General features: G+C 35.7%; 3 protein-coding genes across 4 annotated transcripts; all 3 read right to left on the bottom strand.

Moving 5' to 3' along the window:
* Positions 1-1,948: 1,948 nt before the first annotated feature.
* Positions 1,949-4,901, bottom strand: hoxd11a (homeobox D11a). The gene is made up of 2 exons (XM_051906775.1): positions 3,438-4,901; positions 1,949-2,661 (listed from the first exon to the last, which is right to left on the bottom strand). Exons 1-2 carry the CDS (start codon positions 4,027-4,029, stop codon positions 2,429-2,431), a joined length of 825 nt encoding a protein of 274 aa, XP_051762735.1. The 5' UTR covers positions 4,030-4,901; the 3' UTR covers positions 1,949-2,428.
* Positions 4,902-7,123: 2,222 nt separating this feature from the next.
* hoxd12a (homeobox D12a) lies at positions 7,124-10,029 on the bottom strand. 2 transcript variants are annotated; one of them, XM_051906987.1, is made up of 2 exons: positions 8,336-10,029; positions 7,124-7,982 (listed from the first exon to the last, which is right to left on the bottom strand). In XM_051906987.1, the coding sequence occupies exons 1-2, from the start codon at positions 8,866-8,868 to the stop codon at positions 7,829-7,831; spliced, it is 687 nt and encodes a 228-aa protein (XP_051762947.1). In that variant the 5' UTR covers positions 8,869-10,029; the 3' UTR covers positions 7,124-7,828. The 2 variants fall into 2 exon arrangements, with proteins under 2 accessions (XP_051762947.1, XP_051762946.1); XM_051906986.1 differs by having other exon boundaries at positions 8,319-10,013.
* A 1,772-nt stretch (positions 10,030-11,801) lies between these two features.
* hoxd13a (homeobox D13a) lies at positions 11,802-14,051 on the bottom strand. The gene is made up of 2 exons (XM_051906988.1): positions 13,380-14,051; positions 11,802-12,782 (listed from the first exon to the last, which is right to left on the bottom strand). Exons 1-2 carry the CDS (start codon positions 13,930-13,932, stop codon positions 12,553-12,555), a joined length of 783 nt encoding a protein of 260 aa, XP_051762948.1. The 5' UTR covers positions 13,933-14,051; the 3' UTR covers positions 11,802-12,552.
* Positions 14,052-15,826: the final 1,775 nt, after the last annotated feature.

The following is a 15,826-nucleotide window of genomic DNA, read 5'->3' as shown; positions in this document are numbered from 1 at the left end:
GATGGTCAAACCCTTACAAAATCTGTCTGCATCGGTCGTAATACGATTGATAAATTAAGAAGAACAGCAAAAACGACAAATAACTACAATAATAATAACTACAATAATAATAATCATGGTGGTGGTGGTTCTCTTGATGTATGATCTCTTTGTCGAGGGGGACGTTTCCGTCTGTAAAAAAGCACGCTGACCTCTGAGACTAGGCAGAAAATGTTTACTGAAATTGTCTCCCCAACTATGCAGAGAAAGACATCCTCCGTACGCGACTAAAATATATTGTCCGGGGTTTCAGGTTATTTAAAAATATAATGCAACAGGGTTAATCTTCTTAATCTAATTGAGAAGAGTGAACAGCAATAATAACATACCGCCATTAACCGTAAAAGGGGGTGAAAACAATTAGATTAGATCTCCGCTCAAGATCATAGTCATTGTTTTTGAGGACAGCTACCCTTGGATTACATACAGCACCAGGTCCGATCATTGCTGTAAGTTCGCCCTCTCGTGGCTTCAAGCAGCATCAACAAAATGTAAATAAACAAAGGGTTTGTCTATGTTAAGATTCCTTGTTATTGCTGGCAGTGTATTGTAAAACACACAACAATACTGTGGTAAATTGTAATTGTTCTATAAACAAAAATACGGGATATACTGTAAATAAGGCTGAAAGATTATGAAACACAGATTTATGAAACAAAATTAGCTTGCAAGATTCTGCATTTGCCTGCACTGCAAAACTCGGGTTTGCATTACCAGCATATTCTGAGCCCACAGAGGTAGCTGGTTCTTTAGTAGCCTATCTACTGATAAGATGACAATTAATTTCCGAACCAACAGTCTTTTGGAAGGTTTTTTTTTTTTTTTTTTTTTTGGTTCTTTAAAAATAATCTTAAGAAAACACCACTGAAGAGCTCTAAAACATAAGCAGTGTAGACTAAATTACTGCATTGTTGCCCTTGCCTAAATCCCCTTTGCGGGAGAAAACATTAAGGAGGATTTGGTTGTATTATATGGTTTTATTTTACACAACATTTCACCAGGCTAAACGGCGTCTATGTGGAGTTGCCTATTATTTAACCTAGCCCAGTACGAGGTAACAGTATGGAGGCCTTTGAAGGCAGATCAGTGTGTTTCCAGTGGGAGTGAGGGGCTGCGGCGGCCATATTGGGACGTGCTGCACTGCGGCGGCTCTGAGAGGGCGTAGTTTTTCAAAGAGAACCGCAAAAAGGCGCCTTTACCTATTCAAAAAGGTTAAGGGTGATGACCTTGACATTACAGAAGTTCAAATACAATATTTTATTCGACGATTTAAAGTTGTTGACGACATCTAACTTTGTAAACCAGTGTGGTCAAGCCGGATACTGTAAGTGTTCACGTGCTACAGTTGACGTAAACAGCCAAATAAGCTTGTAGAAATAGGGTGATGTCCAATGCATAGTTGTTCAATTTGAAGGCCTCTTTTGTAACATTACACTTATTATTAGGTTTTCAGTTCTGTTCACATACTCAGTTCACATCTTTCTAGACAGAAAAAAAACAACATCTGCACCCTTTGTGTTTCAGGGCAAAGTCACAGTTGAAGTGGATAGAGGGTCCAATAGCCCCAATTTAATTTACTGCCCAGAGTTTATTGTACTGTCTAGACTGTTCAAGGTTTAGTAAATAGCCTTAGTGTAAAACAACATACAAGGAAAGGAATTAGTCAAAGGCCTATAAAAGTTACCATTGGAAATGGTTATCTCTCTATCTCATTTTCCTTCTTCCTCTGTGATAATCGAAAAAAAAAAAAAAAAACATTCGTCTGAGAAAATAATTTAGGCCAAACATTTTGAAATGCAACTCTGTAAAATAATGTTATTTAATAGAAATAAATGACTGTGAAATAATAAATTCTGTTGCTCACTTATACGCGCACTACCATGCACACAAGACACATCACAGCAATTAATAGAAATTTGCAAATAACTTGCTGTATTTTTATTTAATACATAGATACATTACATGCTTCAAACGAATAAATGCATACACAGTTCTACCTCAATGTAATTACGTATTGATTTGATGTAACCAAACGTTTGTTGCTTACGCAAGTGTGTATTGTTCAATGTATTTCGATGAACAATGCAATAAATAAATACAAATACAAAGCTACTGCATTTCAATGGCATTAACACAGAGTATGAAGAGATTGTCGAGGTACCCATGTTCCTGATAACTGATAATTTCCCTCATCGCGGATACATTGTTGTAGATAATTTGTGCAGAATTTTAATTGCGGATAAAATTCATTTTTGATAGCAAGTATTTTGCATAGTAAAATACAGAGTTGACGTGAAAATAAGTCATGTGTCCGACGAATGGATGATGTCCCACAGTCATGACATAATAGAATAGCCATCGTCTCCCGAAGCGGCCAGTATCATGACTTTCAGAACAATGGGTTTCCTGTGAAATACTGGAGACGATCTCGGTTCAACTTTTTCTCTTTCATCCTTCGGTTCTGGAACCAAATCTTCACTTGTCGGTCTGTAAGACTGAGCATTCTTGACAACTGCAGACGTTTCTCTTTGTTTATGTACACATTGAAAAAAAATTCTCGTTCAAGTTCTCGGATCTGGTATTTCGAATATGGGCATCTCTTTTTTCTGGACTTTGTTGCACCTACAAAAAGAAACGCAACTTGATTATTTCACAATGAATTAGATCTCTAACTCAGATGTTTCTGCAGATGGAATGAAAAGTTCGAGTCTATCCGACACTTTTTTCCCACACAAAACTATTGTTTAATCTACACTATACACATACAAAAAACACTCGGAGAAACGAAAGTATGTATACATGGGCAATAAAACGACACAAACACTGCCACATGAAATATACACATGCACGCAAACGGCCCACACGCGCACGCACACACACTTCACGTCCAAACGCACGCACGCACGCGCACATGAGTAACCCGTAGGTGTATTTTCAATTCGATTAAAGTGTTTGGCTTTTAAGTTCAAATCTTTTGTAATAATGTTGCATAACATTAAAACAAGCAACAGGCTAAAGAATTCTAAAATAAGATCTTTCTGTCTGAGAAAGTCTCTCGATTCGCATCGCGGCGGTCATTTCAGTCTTTACAACAGTTCATAATGTTTTGTGTGTGTGTGTGTGTGTGTGTGTGTGTGTGTATATATATATATATATATATATATATATATATATATATATACACACACACATATATATATATATAGGCTATATAAATATACACACATAGGCTATAGATAATCCGACGAAAACGCCTTCCCCATAGTAAATATTTTTACGACTGCAAACAGAATCTTACAAGCTATATAAAAACTTTTGCATGCTTATAAAGGGGCGCATAAAAGCTAACCGACAAAGTAATAGGGTAGACTGAACCACCGTTAAACGCGTGAACCTACTTGAGCCGTTGTTCTTCTCTTCATCGCAGGTTGATATTAAGGATTCCTCCTCCATGGTTTCTGTAGGGTCTTGTTTGGTCTGCTCCGCGCTATCTGAAGACACATTACATGCAGCATCTCCGGGGACACTTGTATCTGGCTTTTGTTCGGACTGCTCAGGGTTGGGCTTCTCGGAGTTAGCAGTCTCAAAAAACTGATCAAATCCTTGTGGAAGTACCCCATTTCGGCCGACGTTGGTGAAGAAATTGCACGAGGAGTTAGTACCACCGTGATGGCTATACATGGAATCGTTTTTAAAAATAATTTCCGCTCTGTTTGTTGACTGTAGGAGATCTCGGTGCATTATCTCCTCCGTTGAATAGTACGAAGCGTAATTGCCCCTGTAATGCCATTTGCTCGGATGATCCAGTCCATAGTCCCTGAAAGTCACTTCACGAACAGGTTGGACTTGCGCTATGTTCGAAGAATAGGGGAAATTTACTTGACACGACGTTGTTTGCGGTAAAAACGATGAGACTGACGAGAAATCTGGAACATAGTATGGTAAATACATATTAGATGCACAGTTGCTGCGATCATCGTAGTCGGTCATTGCTCGCTTTAGCCTTAGAGAGGAAAAACCGTCAGCTTGACTGTTAAACTTTGCCCATCTATTGCACCATATGCGTGTGGATAGGACTAGTGAGGAAGAAAAAATCGGAAACGTACGCTGACGTGCAATTCATCTTGATCGATTCTTGAGGTAATTGTGTCATGTGATCCGGTAAAAAAAAATTACCATATATCAATATCAGTCATTAAGTGAGCGACTCATAGGTAACCGCATGAGGCAGGTCATTGGTTGCCTACATTTTTTGAAACTCCCATGTTGATTCCCCCGTGTGTATTACAAGGCATTAGTAAACAATCATAGAAATACTACGTCAAACGTTGTTTAAAATAAAAGTTAATTGAAGGACCTTCATCACAACGTTATTTCAAATGTAACACATTAATTTGTATTATTACTTAATTGCTTTTTTTTAATAGGATTCCCAACCAGTTAGTCTCACGGCCGAAAGAAAACTGACTATTGAAGCAAACTGCAATGTTTTTAGATTCTCTTTCTATATCCAGAAAGTGAGATTTAAGGATGAAAATGCAAGATTCATTGTTAAACACGTTTTATACGCATGTGTGTTATTATCAGGATTGTTGCATCTCTTTTCTAAACCTGTGCTATTTTACTGAAATTATAGAACAAAATCATGTTATACCTTAGACTAGATACATGCCAAAGAAAATTATGAAAAAGAGAAAGGAAAAGGGAAAATAAGTGGGAAAAAAAGATCTGGAAGGTGACAGAAACTGACAGAAACGTAACGCAGTTCACTAAATATATGTTGTGATGTCAACGAAAACAGATTTTCTGTTTATTCTACACTGAAAGTACAAATTTAGTCACAATGTAAACATTGTACAAGAATGCATTTCCAAAAAAACGACAAAGGGCAATGTATAATAAAGAGTAATAACATTTAGAACTGTACCTTTCTGTTTTAGCCTGAAGTAAAGATTTAGTCCGATTATGTATTCCAGTAGTAAAGCTTAAAGATTTAAATAAAATTCTTCGACATATAGTTACCGAAAGGAAGAGATACACCGATTCACACTGCCAAGTACAAAACAACTGTTCTGGCTTTGAACGTCTGTAGTCTGAGACGATGCAGCCGGCAATCACCAATAACCGTCAGCCAAATCACTTTATTGCACAGACAAAAGGATGTGCTGTGGTGTAGTGTCCTGGGTGGAGGTAAAAAGTGACTGCTATATTCCTACCGAGAGACTATGAAAACTACAAATAAACAGTTTTAGTTTTCTCCAGATATCTACATTTCTCATATCAATAGCCTACTATGAGACACACAACTGGCGTTGTTAAGCTTATGAAAACAAATAAACAACCAGCGTTGTGTTATTTTTGTACAACCTGATGTATTTTAAATCTGTTTTATTTATTTATTTATTTATTTTTTAAATCTGGTAACATGTTTGGTAACATCTATGGTTTAAATCTGGTGACCTAAAGACCATAATGTTATTTTTAGTTAATTTAAGCACAGCTAGTGGATTCGAAATGAGAAGTTAATGTGCGCGTTACCATTCCACAAGAAACATCTTATTTAATTTCCATAGATATATAACGTAATTTTCGTAAATAGAAAGTTAGCTGTATCGCGAAGGGAGAGCTTAATCTTGTGCGATCCATACTATTTAAGACTTTTTTTCATTTGTTGCTTTTTTGTTCTATGTAGAACCCAAAGTGTTAGAGCCCAACAAAATATGAATCTGTTTACTAGTCGATGTCCAAAGATTTTTTTAACAACAGATAAAACAATCTTCGCAATAATATGAAGCCAACTTTACGTTTGCTTCATATTACCTTACTTGTATTAGGTTAATTGTATTAAGTGCACTTAATAACATGTTAGCGCATCAAAAAAGTTATGTCACGCGTTTAACCTTATATGAGAGCTCAAAATTGCTTCTTGCAAACTTCTTTTATTTTTTTTAATGTGCAAAGTATTGTTAGTAGAAATAAAGTCAGTGCAAGAAAGCCACTAACTTGACCTTAACTTTGTATTGGCGCCCCCAGTTTCTCCAGCGGCCGCAGCACGTCTGTCAGGGCGCTTATAAAATTAAACTCCGCTTGTTTCTTGCTTCTTCAGTCTTTTACTGATCACCTTTAAAGGAAGTATCATGACAAATAACTTGGACCAAACTTACCTTTGTATTATTAATTGATTGATTGATTGATTCAATCATTCATTCATTTATTCATTCATTCATTAGTAGAAAATATTTATTTTAAATTAAAATAATGATAATACTTGATATTAATGAAAATACTAATACACATTTGGTGGAAGATAGTGCTGTGCAACCATGCGTTTTTCATGAGTTTAGTCTGCAGAGAGTAAAGAAAATGCTAGGTAAATATATAGGCCTTATATAAGTAAATATTTATTTATATGGTTTTATTTACTTTTTTTTTTTTGTTAAACTACTCTTAAATTATTAATCAAAATTTTCATGTAGGCTATTTCACACCTATAGTATACTATACTTGTACCACATTGTTTACCAATGTACCTTGCAGATAAACAGAACGTGAAGTATATGGAAAACATATTGTGGTATAGAATCTGTGCATTAAAAAGGTGGAATTACAAAGCATATAATACATGGGATTATCAATATATCCTTGTGTCACAAGGGTTGTCATGCTGGTATTAAAATATTGGCTATTTTTTCGTATAGACGAGTTTTGTATACGCGCATGCAACTAAACATTAAACTAATACCTCTTTACCTGTTCCGTGTACTCTCTTTTCAAATTATCCCAATGGATAATCAACAAGTTCATTTGTAGAAATACGAACATTTGGCCGCAATTTCCTTATTTCTTAAAGGAAACATAAAAGAGCTAAATTAATAACTAATTTTACATTGTGTAAGTCTACACTACATTTCTGTAAACATACTGTTTCCCTTTTACATATACACCCTTAATGCATAAACAGTTACAGCACTTAGTTTTCTATTCAAATTCCGAGTTTAATTCGATTATAAATAATTAAGAAAATATAAAATAATAGAGATTCACAGAAGAAAGATCAAACTTGAGCTTGGACTTTATTAGCGCATTTTTGAACCACCCACTGAATTAAAACAGACAAATATTGCACAAGAATGCAGAAGTTTAATATAATGCAGAATTTACAGAACACTTAATAAATATTACATATAACATGTTTGATTAAAAACGCAAAAAAAAAAAAAAAAAAAGGCAAAATGTACGTTCAGATCGCAAGATACAAATTAGGTTTTCTCAAAATGATTACAACGTCTGAAAATGTAATGACTCCCAGTTAGATGTTAGCTGCCCAGTGTAGTTTTAAATGATGCCAGAATGTATGTCATGAATCCAATATACACGTGTCTACTCTAAATTTTGCTGCTGTTCTAAACTACAAAGCATTCATTTTAGGCTATATAGCAAGCTAACATTACAACTTTGGAATTATCGCTTTTCCACCAAAAACATACACCAGACACATACATAATGCAGCGACTCAATAAATATCAATCACAAAATATTCAGCTTGCATATTAAATTACATTTCATGGGTGTTCGGGAGAAAATCGTTTCCATAGCTTAGTTTGGTGGACATTCAAGAAAAGTCTCTTGTATGAATGATGTCACCACCTGAAAACAAACCCTTAAATTGTTGGGGAGAAAAAAACAAACAAACAAACAACAATCTTAGTATATAGTGAAGGTATGGTCGCGCATCATAAGTCTCTTTTTCTTCATCCTGCGATTCTGAAACCAGATTTTCACTTGCTGATCACTTAGTTCCAGTCTGTCCGAAAGCTCCTTTCGTTTCTGTCGGTTTATAAATTCGTTTATCATAAATTCGTGCTCCAGTTCGGCTAACTGTGGCTTCGTGTAAGGTTTTCTCTTTTTTCTTGATCTCACCTGTGAGGGACACCACGGTAGTCCTGGGGAGGAGAAAAAACAAACAAACAGTACTCTCGTCAACATTCATTCATGTCACTGAATCAGTATAAAGACTTTAACCCTTAAAGACAACCACAACTCTGATGACCCATTTAAAATGCTATATCGTGGAATGAGACAGTATCATTCAAAATATGTCTAAAAACAAACTAGTTCTGAAAAATAAAGAGTGGCAAATTCAAATGGCTGAAATGGCTTGTCTATAACTGAACAAAGCAAACATCTCACACAATAAGCGCAAGTCTACATAGTAAAATCCACTTAAAATCAAGGTCAGAGAATGACATCTAGTCTGGGTCAAGGAAGAAGTTGCGTACCATCGGAGAAGGCTGACCTAATAGTCTGGGTGCTCACTGATGGTTGGAATGGAGCGCTGGAGCTGACAGACGGCTTTGAACCATCGGTCACTGGCTGGTCAATGGAGTTCAGTTCAATCTGTGCAACCCTGTTCTGCTGTCGCCTTTCCAAGTTTGAAACTTCGTTGCTGACAGAGCTCTGCTCTCCTGCGTAAGCTGCATTAGGTCGACCTGGCTCCTCTGGTTTGTGGCTGACATCTTGGAAGTAGTACCTCCCGGATTCCTCCAGTGAGCCCTTTTTGTGAGTGTTGAGGCTAGCGCTCACAGCGGCTGAATTGCTAAAAAACGGCTGAGAGTAGCCACTGTAGGCGCGGCTCTGGGCCGGAGTAGTGCACGAATTTGGAGAACTCCACGGGAGCGAGCACACCTCACTTCTACTGTAGGACATCTGTGGAAGCCCAGATAGATGGACCCCATTGCCTCGCAGGTTTTGGAGGTACAGGGAGTCGGGAGAGTGGAAATTCAAAAGGGGAGCAACATAGCCAGAACTAAGAAGATTGTGCTCGCACATTTCTGACGAGCTTGCCCGAACGCTTCTTAAAACCGTTTTTAGTTACCCCTAAAGAATACGAGCAAGGTAATTGTTGATTTGTTAATGCACCATCACGTGATATGCAAAGTAATATGTTTAGCCACGCCCATGTGACAGTAGCGCTGCAAAGTCAGAAAGAAAAGCATATAAGATAGACAGCTTTTGCAGATATCCCTTTGGCCTTCATTTAATTTCTTGTTTATTTATTTAAAATGCATTTTGCTATAGGCTACTGTAAAAGGTAGTCTTTAATGCATGCTTCACTATTTTTGTGAAATATGGCTATTGTAAAACCACATATTTAAAGAATAGTGTTTGAAACTATTCATTAGTAACTTTAAATACATAAACCCGTTCTGTTAAAGTAGAACTTCCTGTAAAGCTGCTTCTAAACAATGTGTATTGTGAAAAGCGCTGTACAAATAAATATTCAATTGTTAACCGACCGCTATAATTTGTCTAAAAATGCGGTGGAATAACACACACACACACACACACACACACACACACACACACACACACACACGCTATTCATATATTTGTAATGAAAAAAAAAAAAAAAACATTACAATGCTGCATTTATGATGAAATGACTACATGGACTTTGAAAAGAGCTGCGTTTGTGTTTTATTTTGTAAACACAATTGCCAAATTTTCTATATATTGTAATCATCATGATCACAACTTGTAATAACTGCTTTGATGAGATCATTGTTTAAAATAACACATGATGTTAGTTAACTGCATGATTTGTATTATCTCAGAACTGTACATTTCTGACATATGGACATTAATTTGACACAGTCACCTCTGATAACAGATTACTCTGAATTGTAGAAACATGCATTTTCCATAAAGCTGCTTTGAAACGATATGTAGGCTATTGTGTAAACCGCTATACAAATAAATGTGATTTAAACACTGGGATAAAGCCAAATTGGGCTTGTAATGCATATAAAAAGTATACAGTTTTTAAAAGTATAACTTTGAAATGCCATCTGTAAACGTTAAGCTCACATACACATTTTTTGTGTAAACGAAAAAGGTTTTGATATTTTATGAGCAATGATTAAAATTTTAAACCTTGATACATTATACAAGCTATATTTAGCTACTAAATCAATTATTTTTTAATATTTCGTTATTGATTGTCTTATATCTAAATTCGCTTAAAAATGTTTTTGGGAAAAACATTTAAGTCGATTGTATATACATTGAGATGCCGAGCTATCGGTGCAAGAAATTAAACTTAGATGTCGTCGGATAATCTTTGTTGCCGGTTTCTTAAATTGTTGGTCAGGGTATGCAAGTCATATTTTATCTTACCTCCAAAAGGTTGTCCAGATGATCCAAAACACGTTTTAAAGAAAGTGCACATATGCACGTACAGGGAAAATGACTATTGTAAAAAGGCAATTTCCGGAAAGAGTGGCAACAGTACAACCTCCCACTTTTTACGAGTCCAGTAAATTCATGAAAACCTTTTAAATGAGATTGCTTTAGACTGTTTCACATTCTGTTGCGTGTTGACAACACAAAACTCTCATCCGTTCCTTAAAAAACAACCCTAAAAAATGTTTAGCCTACATGAAAAGGATATGGTAGTCCATCAGTAGTTCAAGGTCAAAGTCCAGACGCAGATTTACCAAAAACAAGTCCAAGTGCATTTAATTAGAAAGCTACAGTCTAATAGTTGACTACGTCTAATTCATTTAAAAATTGTCATAAATAACCAGGCAGATACTTTGAAACAGCGTCGTTTTTAACAGCTGAAATCAGCATGACAGATAACTATAAACATTTTCTTTAAAAGTTTAAGCGCCGTCGTTGTTAAACCCTTTGTACGAATTCGCCAACCAGTTCGGCAAAACATAAAACAGTTAGCAATTGTCAGTAGTGTGTTGAGACTTCTCAGCCCACCGAGGGAAGTGTTTTCTGACCAGACGAAATGGTGAATGCCACGTGAATGCCCCAATTGTGACAGATTACCTTTATATTACATATTTCTTCAGAACTCACAGCGCCATCTTCTCTTTTAAATGGTCATAGCTGTGGAAATAATTCTCAAAATGCTATAGTTTTTCAATACAAAGGTAAATTCTTGAATTATAAATGATCTTATTGCAAGGCACATGCTAACCGATAGATGGCGACGCAGCTTCATGAATTTGTGGTATTATTCATGAGACCTATTTTGCAGTCAAGGTTTAGTTTGACAATGTGTCTCAAGGACACTGAGAAGACCCAGTTTCAAAAGAAGATGATTAAGATATTTTTAAAAATGAAATTATATTTAAAAGGCAACAAATAAAGTTTGTGATTTGTATTTTTCTGCTAACGGTCTCTCTTTTTTTTTTTTTTTTTTTGCTTTTCGAAGTAAAAAACAACAACCAATAATTGATTTTCAATCAATCAATAAAACAACCATTTTATTTTGTGGGCTGCTCAATCAAAATAATAACTGTGAATCTAAATATCGTGCTTAATAATAGCCTATTTTACTCTTCGCATGAACTTATTTGTCCAAATTACACCAATTGCAAGTCTCAACAGTTGTGAAATTTATGCCATTAAGAATATCAATCCTCTACTGAGATTCATTAGTTATACTCAGGCCTATAGAGGTCTATACTGTCAAACACTAAATTCAAGCCAATCACGTGGCATAGACTGGGAAAGCACTTTTTGACAAATGCTTCATTCTTAAGTGTAGCTGCAGTAACTGTGCAATGACAATAAACAAAATAAAGTACATGCCTTACGAAAATTAACCATGGTTTTGTCATAGTAAAACTATGTTTTTTGGCATATTGAATACCATTTGTATAACCACAACAAAACCACAGTTAAACTATGGTTTGTGTAGCAAAACCATGGTTAGCTCGTGGTTGCCATGGAATAACTACAAGAACCATGTTTTTTATTTTTTTATTTTTTTATTTTTTTTATTCAAACCATGGTTAATTTTCGTAAGGTATATCTCCCCGATTAATGCAAAAGCAAGATGAAATATAAATTCATTATCGAAAGACTGCGGCTTTCATGTTATTAACGCTATACTTAGTGCTACTGGAAAACCTGGTCGTAGCCAACTTAAAATTAACTAAATCTGTTCACGATATTATGATTCTATCTGCAGTATAGAACAATCTCTACTTGTAGAGGGATAAAGAGGACACCGACAAACAAATGATTTTCCCCATCTAATAACGTGAAGTATTACACATGAAACTTGTTTTGTTTTTGTTTTTTTCCACCAGTTTATTTACTTCAGTGTTACATTCTAGATTTTCCCCATAAAACTCTGGTAATATAAACAACTATGGTACACAATCTGCACTCAAAGAAAACGAATCTGAGAATATAAGTTTTGAAAGCATGGAAAGAGGTCTGGAATACAGCGTTTAGGCTACTACTGCTACATAATGAAAAAAAAAAAAAATGGTTTAACAATATTTAAATTAAAAAAACAAAAAACAAAAAAAAAAACCTGAATCTGAAACTACTGAAATAAATTGACCATCTTAACACTCTTGCAGCAAACCTGGACATGCGAGTTCATCTAAATATTTAAACAAGATATAAATAATAGCCCTAACTAAAGAGAACAAAGCGCTTATCTCTATGTAAATCAGCAATTTTATGAATTAATCTTTAACAGGATTAAAATTCTTTTAGGTCCTCAGGTCTCTTCTTATCCTTGACTCGACGGTTTTGAAACCATATAGTTACTTGTCTTTCAGACAGGCTGGTAGAAGCAGCAATCCGCCGTCTCTTCTCCTTGGTAATGAACTTAGTGTTGGTGTATTCACGCTCGAGTTCTTCCAGCTGCAGTTTTGTGTAAGGAACCCGTTTCTTTCTCCCGCGCTGACAGACTGAAACCGCTGTTGCCTCTGAGGAAATAAAAACCATTTTATTCAAGCAATCTTCTGTTGCAAGACCTTTTCATTATTCCAAAATTAACAATGATGTAACATCGCAATTTACTTTAACGTCGTTGCAACCTACGCATGTGTAATCTCGTGCAATGTATAGGCTATGCCAAAATGAGTTTTGGCGTGCATATGATACGCATTTAAGAGCGTCATGTAAATCTACATTAAAAAAAAAAAAAAAACCTTTAAAAGAACGCCTTTGCTGCAAACGTAATATTTTAATTTCTGTCGTGATTCATTTCAGATTAGCATACTAAATCTGTTCTTATGGTTTTAAGGATTCATTTATTTAATTATCTTGCTACTGACAAGATTTTGACATTTCATAGGGCGATGCCAAAAGCGTTTAGCGTGTACCGTAAAAGATGAGAAATAATATGTTTTAAATCGAGGGTATCCTCTGTCAATGAACACAAGATGAGAAAATCTCTTGATCCTTCTATCAGAGAATTTTTGCGTGATTTGTGCCTCTTATGTGTCCAGAAAAAAAGCTCTTTATACTCAACTAATGAAGAGAGGCGAGGAGTGATTCACAGAGCAGAACTCAAGCCTTACCTGCTAATGATGGTTTCCAGATATGCGGGCTCTGCGTCTGGTCTCTGGAGCAATAAAGTTGACTGCTGCAATTGTTTGACCAGTCCCATGGCTGGTGGTCTTCCATTGACAAATAAGTCTCATGTCTAGGATATCCGGTCAATGTTCTATGAACTACAGGTAAATCAATATAGGCAGGGGTTCTTGAGTAGGAATAACCTTGGTAAAGAGCGAACTCCTTAAACCAGCTGGAGGCATCAGCATAATCCACGGGTTTACTGGCATACTGTCCATTCGCATTTTGTTTCACCACACTAGGCGGAAACACGGCGTTCTGTGGTACTTTGCAGCCATAACAACTGTTTCCGAAATTACATCCATAAGTGACTGAGGAACTTGTGCCAATATGGGCTGGAAAAGAAACGTAAGGAGTAAGAGACTCGGAGTTTATAGAAGTCGGCCGTTCCGCTGAAGAGAACACGGGAGTTCCTGACGCAGACCGGCTTGAGTGCGCCCCGAAGGCAGACGGGTAAAAACTTTTAAACTCCTCATCTAACCCCCCTAGTACTTCCATATTTACTTGCAGACAGTGTAGGCTTTATGGTTTGTAATTTAACTCATCGTCTGTTATGGATTCAAACCCAAGAAAACTGTTAGCGGAGAACAATCTCCGTTGACAGTTACGCTTTTATGTTTATTTTCCGGACAAATTGCATAGGTCAGATAACTAGTACCTGATTGGATAGTTGTCACCATGTGACATGCAAATAGTTAAGCTGAACTTGGACTACACCACAATGTAGTTTTCAGTTGTCTATGAGTAAGCCTGGTTTAAGGAAGCATTTTAACAAGTTTTAGATAACTTTTCGGTTTTCTTTCTACGTTTATTTGATATATTTGAAGCCTATTAAATTACAATCAAATGCTTACTTATGCAGAACAGCAGTGGAAATGTCTCATATAAGACCTGCATAAATAAACATTATGGTCTGTCTATATTAGGCAACCAAATTATTTTTTATGTGATTTTAGTGTGTGCATGTGTATATAAAAGGCAGCATTTATTTGATCAAATACAGTAAAACAGTGATATTGAGATTATTATATTATAATATATAATTATATATTATTACAGTTAAAACTCTTCTATCGTGACATATTTTAAAATCTATGTTTATTCTTGTGATTTTTCAGCATCATTACTCCAGCCTTCGGTGTCACATGATCCTTCAGAAATCATTCTAATACACTGCAAAAAAAAAAAAAAAAAAAAAAAATTGTTGGTTTAACTTAAAAAAGTAAGTTACCTAGTTGCCTTAACATTGTGAGTCATTGAAATTAAAATTAAAAATTTGAGTTAATACAAAGAAGGCGATTGATTTAATCAACAGAAACTCAAAATATTATGTTATCTGAACCCCATTAATTATTTAAGTTGATTTGACTTAAGAAAAAATGTTGTGATAACAAATCATGAAAATATTTTTTTTACAGTGATTTGCTGCTCAAGAAACATGTATTATTATCATCAATGTTGAAACAGTTGTGCTGCTTTATTATTTATTTATTTATTTGTTTGTTTGTTTGTTTGTTTGTTTGTTTGTTTGGAAACCATAATACATTTTCTTCTGGTTTCTTTGATAAATAGAAAATTCAAAAGAACAGCGTTTATTTGAAGTAGAAATTAAATGTCTTTACTTGATCAATTTAATGCTTCTTCGCTAAATAAAAGTATTAATTTCTTTCAAAAAACTTACTGATCTTAGCGATACGCGTGATAGGCAATCTGCTGTAATATATTTTAATCACTAGGTGGCTCTGTAGAAAAGAAGTAAGGTGTGCCACTTTTAGAGAGAGAGAGAGAGAGAGAGAGAGAGAGAGAGAGAGAGAGAGAGAGAGAGAGAGAAATGGGGAAAACACTGCAAATTATTAGCATTTTCATACCTGCAGGGCTCCAAGTGTTGTGTTGACGGTAGGGATAATTTTGTGGAGCGCCCTTGAGTGTCAGTGAGGAAGATGTCGAGTGTGCTGCACAACACATAGGCTAACTGATTTCCATGCACGCCAACAAGTTTATTTTGTTTCCCAAACTGCAAAAGTATTAAGTGTAAATGCAATTTTGTGGTTGCCCTGTACTTGAGCATTCAATTCCTCAAGAACACTCAGTCCTATTATTCCTTCTACGATTTACTTGAGCTTACCATTGCTTTTGGGATTTTGTGTGAGAGCCCCATTGTGAAACACCTGTGAGCCGCTCAAAAGCACAATTAGAGCCGGAAGGGAAACCAGACAACCTGCAGTTTTTTTTTTTTTTTTCTGTAGCGCCCTCACAAGAAGCCTGTAGTTTGTTGACATACCACAGCAGTAAAGCTGGCTGTAAAAGAACGATGGAACATACCTTTCACAATGCGAATTGTTACTCTGCGATGGCTGCGTTTAATTCAAATCGTGTGATATTCGTAGGTTAC

The sequence above is a fragment of the Ctenopharyngodon idella genome, chromosome 9, assembly GCF_019924925.1.
Source record: "Ctenopharyngodon idella isolate HZGC_01 chromosome 9, HZGC01, whole genome shotgun sequence".
NCBI classification, from domain to species: domain Eukaryota; kingdom Metazoa; phylum Chordata; class Actinopteri; order Cypriniformes; family Xenocyprididae; genus Ctenopharyngodon; species Ctenopharyngodon idella.
The sequence above is the reverse complement of the archived record's forward strand: the minus strand, read 5'-3'. Positions and strand labels throughout refer to the sequence as shown.